This window comes from Panthera leo, chromosome A3, assembly GCF_018350215.1.
Source record: "Panthera leo isolate Ple1 chromosome A3, P.leo_Ple1_pat1.1, whole genome shotgun sequence".
Classification (NCBI taxonomy): Eukaryota; Metazoa; Chordata; class Mammalia; order Carnivora; family Felidae; genus Panthera; species Panthera leo.
In genome coordinates, this window is record NC_056681.1 from 137,857,654 (window position 1) to 137,867,882 (window position 10,229).

General features: G+C 63.9%; 1 protein-coding gene across 8 annotated transcripts in view; it reads left to right on the top strand.

Annotated features, from left to right (window-relative positions):
* EIPR1 (EARP complex and GARP complex interacting protein 1) overlaps positions 1-6,911 on the top strand; it is a 121,265-nt gene extending 114,354 nt beyond the window's left edge. For 7 of the 8 annotated variants that reach the window (XM_042933777.1, XM_042933782.1, XM_042933780.1 and 4 more), the window contains 4 exons: positions 138-274; positions 2,840-3,007; positions 4,262-4,429; positions 6,428-6,911. In XM_042933777.1, coding sequence (XP_042789711.1) covers positions 138-274; positions 2,840-3,007; positions 4,262-4,429; positions 6,428-6,602 — 648 coding nt within the window. In that variant the 3' untranslated portion in view covers positions 6,603-6,911. The remainder of the gene's footprint in view (positions 1-137; positions 275-2,839; positions 3,008-4,261; positions 4,430-6,427) is intronic. The other variant, XM_042933779.1, reaches the window with a different exon arrangement.
* The last annotated feature ends 3,318 nt before the right edge of the window (positions 6,912-10,229 follow it).

Sequence of the window (10,229 nt, forward strand, 5' to 3'; positions counted from 1 at the left end):
GGGGGGTGACAAAGACAGAACTCCCTAGTTATTTTCCATAATGTCCCGTGCGTGCGGGACGTCCTCTCAAGCTTTGTGAAAAAAGGTTCACGTTACTGTTTTTCTCTTCTTCCCTTGGAACACCACCCAATTCCCAGCTGGCCGGTTCGGCGTCCCTGGAAGGGAAGGGACAGCTGAAGTTCACCTCGGGACGGTGGAGCCCTCACCACACCTGTACCCAGGTGGCCACCGCGAATGACACGACCATCCGAGGGTGGGACACGCGGAGCATGAGGTCAGTGGCTGTTGTGACTCGTGGGTGTGCCCTGGGCCCTGCCCCCTCTCCCCTCCCCTCCTCATCCACGAGGGGGCGACTCTGAGTCCGGCGTATTTGGGTCACACAGCGTGTGTGCACGTGCGCTTGTGTGCTTGTGTGTGTGCGCGTGTGCCCTTGTGCGTGTGTGCGCTCTTGCTTTTGCGGGAGGCCGTAGCTCTCGCTTTGTCTCTCTGCCCCGCCTGGAGCTGGCAGGCCCATCACAGTGGACGGGGTTCCTCAGCTGCTACTGTTCTGTGTGGACGTCCCTTGACTGGTGGCAGTTTGCACTGAAAAGTAGGACTGGGCTTGTGTAGCTCCTCGCCAGGGGCAGGGTGGCCGCTGGGCTCCTAGTCCCCGTGATTAGCGAGCACAGGGTGACAGGTGCAGCCCCAGGTTCAGTTTGGGGAGGTGCCTGTGACCGTGTCTGTGCCTTTAAGACACACGCCTCCCGGGTAACCGACTTTGTCATTTAAGTCATTATGCGCCGCAGCCAGTGGTTCTAATGGAACAAATAAGAGTGATTTTTCTGTTCCAGGTGTGGTTTGATAGGCAAAGGAGTGATGGGGTGCACATCTGTTGCCGTGGCAACGGGAGCCGTGCAATCGTTCTTAAGATACAGTTTACCCCTCAGCACACCGTCATTTATCACCGAGGCGCAGAGACGGATGTCGTGAAATAGCTTGTGTTGCCTTCAAGGGTGGGGCACAACTTTGAATGTAGTTCTGCGGCCCCTCTGGAAACTCAGGGGCTAATAAATAATCAATTGCCACTTCCTCGGGGTGTGAATATTGCTTGAAGCCGGAAGCTGGCGGCCGAGGACCACGGGCCTGAAGGACGTGCCGCCTGAAACCCGTCTCTGTGGGTCCCGTGGCCTCCTCGTCCTCTGTTTTCACTCTTCCTTCAAGGGCGGGAAGAACGACAGTCTCTGGAGACCAGAAACTCCGCGGCTGCTGTTGCAGAGCCCGGACAGAGAGCAGGCGGGGTGTGGGTGACGGTGCCTCATGGGAACCCCCTCGCCCCGGTCTTCTCCGGGGATGAGCCCCGCGCCTTGCTGACTCAGTTCTCCTTCTGCCGACGGCTCTGGTGTTCGCCTAGCCGGGGTGCTTTTGATGTTGTTTTTGGAACGTACTGTGCTTTCGAGCCAAAATCCCTGCCACCAGGGCACACGGAAAACCCTCCGTCAGGGCTCCGCGCACGTGCGGCTGTCCCCGCGGCGCCCTAGGACCTGCCACGGTTGTACTTTCATACATTTGCCTGTTGCACGTGGAAAGTCTTCGGGGTGGGCTGTCTTCTTTTAGGAAGAAATATTAGGGTGTTGAAAAGGTGCAGGATACAGGAACCGTTTCAAGGTTTAAAGTGGTGTAGGGCCGGCAGGCCCAGCGTGGGAGTAGATGGAAGGAAATGACTTTCCCCACCTCGAGGGCGCGGGAACGCATGGCTGCCAGATGCGCAAGGAGATCCCACCCTCCGGCTCACCAGCGAGGAAGCCGGGGGACTGGGGATGGGGCGTGGTCGCAGGGGAGGCCCGGTCACAGCCAAGCGGGGATGCGCTGAGAGCGCCGTGGGCGTCCATGTGGTTTCAGCCACCCTGCAGCCTCCCTGGATGCCCTGCCCCTCGCCTTTGGGTGTCTGACATCAGAAGGACTCCTCGTGTGGATGGAATGTTCTCATTTCCCACCCTGGGAGGAGCAGCTTGGAGCAGTGGAAGTCAGGTTTCCGTTGGGTCTGTGCATACACGTGTGTGTGTATGCACATGAGTGTGTGCCCGCGTGTCTGCACGTACAGATGTGTGTGTGTGTGCACACGAGTGGATGCACCTATGTATGTGTGTACACGTGCGTGCATGTCAGTGCACGCACACTGTGGACACACGTGTGTGATGTGTGCCCACGCGTGATGTGTGGGTGCACGCGTGTCTGCGTGTACAGATGTGTGTGCGTGCCGCGTGACCGAAGTGAAAAGCGCCCCGTGTCTCCTGTGTGGCACTGGGCCGTGGTGGAGGTGCCCCCATGTCAGTGCCACGAGGGGCCGTGAGCGGATGAGGGACAGCCCAGCCACAACAGGCCCTGTCTCCTTCACTGCTCTTTATGCTTTTCCAGTTTTTTCTTCCGTGCCCGTGTCTGTGTCTCCCGCCACCAGTACCGCTGTGCTCCCGCTCTGCCGCCGACCTGTTCCTTTTCTCTCTCCTTCCGGAACTCGGTCGGCTCTCCTCCCGTCTCAGTCTGCCCCCACTCCTCAGGGCAGGGACAGCCCCTCTGACTCGCTCTCGTTCCCGAGGTGCTAGGTCGCCTTTGTGACGGTTGTGAGCCAGTGTCCCTTCCTCAGCTCGGGGGGGAGTCACAGGTGTGCTCCTGAGGAAGCCTCGGCCTGGGCTCCGCCGGGAGAGGCGCTGAGCGGGGAGCCCCGGCCTGCAGGCCCGTGGCGGGACCCGCGGTCCCGGGAGGCTGGCCCTCCACGGGGAACGGGAGGCGGTGCGAGTCCGCGGAGTGGAGTTTTCACGCCCGCGTCGCGTTCCGTGTGCGCCCCCCCCGCTTTCTCCCGCAGTCAGATCTACTGCATAGAGAACGCCCACGGGCAGCTGGTGCGGGACCTGGACTTCAACCCCAACAAGCAGTACTACCTCGCCAGCTGCGGGGACGACTGCAAGGTCAAGTTCTGGGACACCCGAAATGTCACCGAGCCTGTGAAGACCCTGGAGGAGCACTCGCACTGGTAGGGACTGGCTGGCGCGGGGCGGGGCGGGGCGGGGCGGGCGGGGCGGGGCATAGAGAGCTGGCCGCCGGGTACTCTCCCTTTGGAAAGGCCGCTGTGAAGCGCTCAGTCGACCTGCTTTTACTTTTCCTAAAGAAACACTCATCCCGGATCCGAACGTTTGGGATTCATCAATGTAGGCAAAGAAGGAAAACGTTCCGTCTGTGTTCTGTGGAAGGAGTGCCAGTTGGGACACGCGAACACGGTGTGCGTGGCTGTTCACGCGTGTTGTTTGCGGTGCTGGGAAGCTGCAAACCGCCCGAATGCCCATCAGGAGGGGGCCGGTTAGTCTGGCCGCTGGGGGCTGTGCAGCAGGCGAGGCCAGGAGAAGAGCTGCGTGTGCGGGCACCGAGGGTGCCCGACAATCGTTCCCGAGGCGTTTAGTGTTTACCGTGTGTCTGGTACTTTGTGAGCACTGAGAGAGCAGCTCTAGACCAACGTGCGTGCCGTGAGCTAGTTTTCATTCCAGTGAGGCGTGTGTGTGTTTGTACACGTGACTGCCTGTGTGAGTGTGACTGTCTACGTGTGTGCATGCTTGTGTGTTCACGTATGTGCATGTGCGCATATGTTCTTGTGTGTGCACGCTTGTGTGGACATATGCCTCTATACTTCGTGCGTGTGTGTGTGCATGTATGTGGAAGAAGCATCTAGAAGAACGGGATTGCTGTCAGGCGTCCTTGCTCAGGCCAGGGTAGGCAGGTCACAGGAGAGTTGGCTTCTCATGGTCTATATCTGAGTTCTTTGAATTACTTTCCAGAAGCCATGACGTTTCTGCAGTCAGAAAATTAAAAACCCGAACGCTGGAGTAGAGTTCGCCAAAGTCAGCGAGCGGCTGTGATTGCTGTGGTCGAGGGGACACCCGTCCTCTGGCTCGGCTCACCGAGCTCCCTGGGCGGGCACGTCGGTGGCGCAGACCCAGAGCACGCTCGCGGCCCCGTGGCAGCTGTTTGTGGACGTTGCCCTGGGGTCTGGCTGACCTGCCCTCCGCTTCCGGCGCAGCCCTTGAGCTTAGGGTTTTGGGAGCTTCCGTTCGGTCCCGTGTCTGTTTTCCGGGAGCTCAGAGAAGGTTTGGGAGAAACTCGCAGTGAGCCCAGCCGTCTGCTGGGACCTTCCTAACGTCGCACCATGCAGTCTGGGGTCGGCCGCCTGACGAGCCCCCCGTGACCCCTTCCGGGAAGGTCCGAGCGCTGCTAGACCCGCCTCCTTGCCTCGCAGGGTGTGGAGCGTCCGCTACAACCACTCGCACGACCAGCTCGTGCTCACGGGCAGCAGCGACAGCAGGGTCATCCTGTCCAACATGGTGTCCATCTCCTCCGAGCCCTTCGGCCACCTGGTGGACGACGACGACCTCAGCGACCAGGAGGAGCGCCGTCCGGAGGAGAAGTAAGGGCACGGGCTCCCGGTGGCGCGGGGCTTCCTCTCCCCGACCGCCGCGCGGTCCGGGTGGCTCGTGGCGGAGGCGTCCGGCGGGTGGTCGGGGAGGCTCTTGCCCCTGCCCGCTCGCGGGTCACGGTTCTGGAGGACGTCGGCACCCGCCGCGGGGGAGTCGGAGTCGGGTCACGTTGGCTGACGTCTCCTCGCGTGGGTCCTAGAGGAGATCTTTCCGGTGTCTTTCCGTCTCCTGACGGCCGTCACTAGTCTTTAAGCGTGCTCTCCGGCCTCGATCCCTCCGCCGTCCCCGTGAGCGAGAGATCGCTGTCGGCGTCTCCTCCCCTGGCGTGGATTTGAGACGTGTGGCTCAGTTGGTGGCAGCGGCCCTCGCCGCGGCGGGCGTGGACCCCAGGCCGGCACGCTCAGCCCCCACCCCCAGCCGTTCCCCTGTCCTGCTTCAGCCCGAGGTTGCACACGGAGTGTGGTCAACCTTGATTCCCCTCGTAAGTCGCACCTCCTGGTTGCACGTTTCCAAAACACTCCTTCCTGCGCTGTTCTCCAGTCCTGACTGCACCTGCTCAGACCGGGGCTCGTGCTCCCGAGAGCGGCCGGGCTCCCGGGGGCTCGGGGCTCGCGCGGGTCGTGCTCCTGGTTAGTGCCGAGCAGGGGTGCCCCGGCCCCAGGCTCGAGTCGGAGCCTCCGGCTGTGAGCGGAGTGCGGCTGCGGCTTCTGTCAGCCGCGTGGAGTGTAAAAGGGGACATCTCTTGTTCGAGGAGACTGTTGTCCGTGCGGGGAGCTGCCTGCAGAGGTCCCGTGTCCCGGTTCCCGGGGGGGACGGTGTGGAGTGGGCCCCGTCGAGCCCTGCCGTGAAGTAGGGCCGGCCCTTCCGTCGTGAGGTCCTTTACCGCTCCGTCGTCCGAATTCTTCCCGCAGCTACCTGAGCTCGGCCTAACTTCACTTTGAGGCCAGACCTCCGTGCTTGGGGCCTTTCCCGCCTTTGTCTGTCTCGTGGCTTCAGGTGTGCTCTGTTCAGGCACGTGGAGCCACACTACGGGGACGCAGGAGCGGTCGTTTGGGGCAAGGACCGGCCGACCGCGGTGCCGCTGGCTTTGGCGCCCCTCGCCGGGACAGCTGTGCCGGTGCCGGTGGGACTCACGGCGTGCTGCCCTCCACTCGGGCGGCTGCGGAGAAGCGCCTGAGCGGGGAGGCCGGCCGACGCGGGGACATCATCCCCAGGGTCCCCTAGCCTTCCTGCTCCCGTGGTCCGTCCGCGTGGCTCACTAAACTCAGGAGAACAGAATCCCCAGGACGGCTTTCCTGCAGCGGGTGGAACACGGCCCGCTGGGGCACGGCGGGTCGGCATCGCCGGAGGGCGGGCAGGGCTGCCGCGTGAGCGGGTGGGGGGGGGGGGGTTGGGTCACGCAGAGCTGGATGCTGCTCGCTGGGGAGCGGCACCCTGCAGCGTCCAGGAGCGCGGGGTGCCGTCCGAGTAGACGCTCCCCGCGAGACGGGAAGAGAAGCGCCTGAGGGGCCCCTCCGAGTGGAGAGCGTGCGGTGTCCTGTCATCGTGGGCACGCGGGGTCTGCGCTCCCCACGCGTGTAGCGTGTCCGGTCAGAGTTCCTGAGGAGGAGAGCCGTCACCCCTCTTCAGAGGGCGGTGACACGGAACCCCGGCCGAGGGCGTTGCAAAGCCACACCGGCCGGCTGGCAGGGGGCCGCGCCGGCAGTCCCCAGGGTCCTTTCTGCTTCTCGTCACCCTTCGCTCAGCCCTCACGGTTGTTTCCTGGCTACCGTCCCCTGAACCGTGGCCCCTCGTAGACTCCCCGGCACCTGCTGTCCCACAGCCAGAGAAAAGAGTGTCCCCGGGCGTAGCGCGGATTCCGTCCGCCTCCGCAGGGGGCCCGCTCCTCACGGCCGTGTGAGGGTCTCTGTGCTCCGGGAGGAGCGGCCCCGGCGGCCCCTGCAGGACGCGCCCCCGCCTCGCTCATGCGTGTCCCTGGTGCCTTGCAGGAGTCAGGAGCCCCCGCAGGACAGCGTCATCGCGACCTACGAGGAGCACGAGGACAGCGTGTACGCCGTGGACTGGTCGTCCGCCGACCCCTGGCTGTTCGCCTCCCTGAGCTACGACGGGAGGCTCGTCATCAACCGGGTGCCCAGGGCCCTGAAGTACCACATACTGCTGTAGCGCGTCCCCGGCCGTCCTCGGCCGGCTCTCCCACCCCCGCATCTGTTCGGAGGCGGCTGTCCCCACAGGCCGCTCTCCGGGAACCGGCCTCACCTGCGTCCGCCGCGGGAGCCCCCGCGGCTGCGCGGCCGGGCCTCGGCGAGGTGCCCCATCTTTGGGGATGGCGCCAGGACGTGCTGCCCGTCGGTCACCGTTGGCCTTCTCTGGTCTCTTCGAGGGTGCCGGGAGTGTCACTGAAAGAAAATAGTATCTGTTTCCATAACATTAACTCCCGTTTCTCTTGAGATTAAAAGTAACGTAAGCAAGGCCGCGCGGCCCGGGCTTCTGGCTCATTCTTTCAGGAACCCTGCTCCGCGTGGCCCTGTCACCTGCTCTCCGCTCATTTTTTCTGGGCCTGACCCGTCCGTGCGCGGATCGTGGCGTCCGCGTGGCCAGCTGGGGGTGCTGACCGTGGCCGGGAGTGAGTGTCTCCCGTCAGCCTTGGCCGCCGATCCTGGGTCCTGCCCACGTGGTGCCGATGGCACCGGGGGAGGCAGCTTCTTGTCCCCCAAAGCCACACGCCTGCCCTCGTGAAATCCCGTGCCGTGGTGCGGACCCCCACTCCTCGGTGAGGCGGACACGGGACGTGTGGACTCGTGCCCGGTCCCCCGCCGTGGGCCCACGGGTCTGTGCTGCCCCCGGGTCGTGAGCGCTGGCTCGGAGGCGTGCAGCCCACCCTGCCCCTGCATGAGTGCCTGGTGGGGGTGGGACACGAGGAGACAGGCCCCCGTTTTCCGAAAGCACAGGAGATCCTTCACGTGTGTGTGAGTCCTTCAGCCGGAACGAGAAGGCCCATCGGAGCTGCCCCGACGTCCCCCTGCAGGTTCTGGCCGCGCCGGGTCCGGGCCAGGAGGGTAACCTCGCTGCCGCTGCTTCTGCGTAGTGTGCCTGCCCCTGCGTGCGGCCCTCAGGGTGCCGTGCACCTGCTTCCCGGGCAAGGCTGTGCTTGCCGAGAGAGGCCGGCCGAGCCGCCCGTTGGATCAGGGACCAGAGCTCTCTGGACTCAAGAGGACACGTGGGCCCCTTGCCACGTGGTGCTGACCAAGGTGGCGTCAAGATATCTGCCGGGAGGGGGTCAGTTTCTGGATGGACCTACAGTGGGGCCGTCAGTTTGCTTTGCTGACAGATTACAAGTAGGTGAGAGGCCAGGACAAGAGCCAGGGAGGGCCCAGCGTTTGGTCAGAGCGGCCAGGACGGTTGCGGGACAGGAAAGACCTGGAGAGGAGCAGGGTGGGGGTCGGAGATGGGAGCCGCCTGCCAACTGCGATCTGTTAGCGAGAGACGCCCGTGGAGCCCAGCGGCCATGCCCACCGGCATTTGGATACTTGAGCCGAGCTTCTGGAGGGGTCCGGGCTGGCTGCGTGGGGAGCGGAGTCTGTTGTCGTGGCGGCCGCCCCGGGGCACCCGCCGTGGGGTTGGGATGGGGAAGACCAGGGCCGAGCCCCACGTGGAGCCGGGGGCCAGGGGCCCGCGGGGGAGGGAGGGGAGCACTGGGGGAGGTGCACACGATCCAGCCCGTGGCACGTTCCGGAGGCCAAGTGAAGCAGGGGGAGGGCCCGCCGTCGGGTGCCGGGGGCACGCGGGGCACACCGGCCCGGCAGCCTGGAGGGCCCTGGCGCTCTTGCACAGCTGCGGGGTCTGCAATGGGGGTCTTGCTTCCCTGGGTTCTTCCATCCCGTGTCTCTGTGGAGACAGCAAATGCCCGGACACCGATCTTGTGTCTCAAGATAAAATACTCATCGGACACGTGGCTGGACGCTTGAAATACCACTTTGATTACACGTCGAGTTTTTGTGGCATTTGTGAAAAATGCAAACTCTCAATTCCCTTAAAGCGTCGGAAGCCAGAGCTGAGTCAGTTGTAGGGTGGGAGTGGGGTTCTCGGGCGTTAACAGGAGTAAATACGAGATGAGATCCATTCACTCAGTCCCTAAGCTGACATCTGCCTCTGTTAGCTTCTGTGACATCCTTTTGTCTAACACAAGAGAACTAGGAAAGCAATCCAGAACCCCCAGGGGTCAGAGCTGGTCCCCGATCCCCCACGCGGTGAAACCATTCTGCACTTTGCGGCCCCAGGAAATGATGGCACGGTGATCGGCTGGTGTCCGTTGAGTCCTCCTGGCTTCACAGGGACGCGGCCTGCAAGCTGTGACCCGAAACGCCACCTTATAGGTAGGAGCACTTCGAGAGTGGCGATTCAATCAATCAATCAATCAATCAGTCCACTGACCCTCGATCACCGGGCTCCGACCCCAGCCTGCTTGTCCACCGGTGTCCCGCGTCTCTGCATTCGGGGGCGTCCTGTGTCAGCCTCCCTGTCGGGCTGCAGGACCTCTTCTTGAACACGCTTTTCCTTCTGCATCTGGCAAAACCAGCCCCAGTGTCCCCCTTCTGGAGGCCTCCCTGACCTCCGCAGAATCAAGCCCACGTGGCTCCTTGGAGCCTTTGCAGGAGGGAGGAAAGTGCCCTGTTTCTGCCAACGTTGGGCCCCCGGCCAGCGATCGGGTGGTGGGTGGGCCCTCCGCTCCCCCGGCTCATAGGCGTCCAGGTTGAGTATTGCATTACTGGCTTGGTGCTCCCAGCCCTCTGCGGACCCCGGCCCCTCCCAGCGGTCCTGGCCCTCCTGTCACCTGCAGTGCAAGGAAACCGGGCCGGGTGCTGGGCTCCCCACAGCCCGTCTCACACGCCTCTCCCCGGCCTGTATGGAAAGAGTTATGGTGGCACGTGTGGCCGTGTGGCCTTGTCCATCCAATCCAGCAAGGGTGTATTGAGCTGCTGCGTGAGGCACAGCCCTGGGGACGGGAGGAAGGACCAGCAGGGGTGCGGCCCCTGCCGCCAGCTGTGCGCACACCCGAGGGCTGGGCTGGGGCCACGGCCGCCCCCCAGGTTGCACCAGACGTGTGGTGAGTGGGAACGTGCCCTCGTGCAGGGAGAGGAGAGGGCCTGCGGTGGCTCAGCCCCGGGGAGGCTGGCAAGCAGGTGAGAGAAGTGGAAACTTGTAGCCAGAGAAGCAGGTGCCGGGCGGCCCGGGAGGCTGCTGTGCAGAAGCGGAGGGGGTGGGGTGGGCCGGGGAGGGGAGCAGGGGCGCCCCAGCGGCACCCCTCCTGGCAGGCTGTGGGCAGGGAGTGGTGTGGGTTCAGTCGGTTGAGCGTCCGACCGGTGGTTCTGGGTCAGGTCACCGTGGTGTGTTGGGCCCTGTGTTGACGGTGCCGAGAGAGCTTGGGGTTCTCTGCCCCTCCCCAGCTGGCGCGCGCGCGCTCTCTCTCTCTCTCAAAAGAGAAATAAACTTAAAAAACATCACCGGAAGGACGTGCAGCCATGCCTTCCTTATCAGCCCCGCCCCTCTGGAGGTCGGAAAGCGTTTCCGCGGGTGTCCTTGCTGTGACAGCTGCCCTCGACCCAGCGGGCAGAGCACCCCCACCCCAGGGGTGAGGGGAGGCGGCTCCACAGCGTTGCGGCCGACTCTACCCCACAGAGCTGGCATCCCCTGCCTGACACGGCCGCCACCGCATCCCGTGGCCCCCGGACCACTGCTCCCGTAGGATGAGCTCAGTCCAGGGTTCTCCCTCAACTCACATTTGGTTCCTGC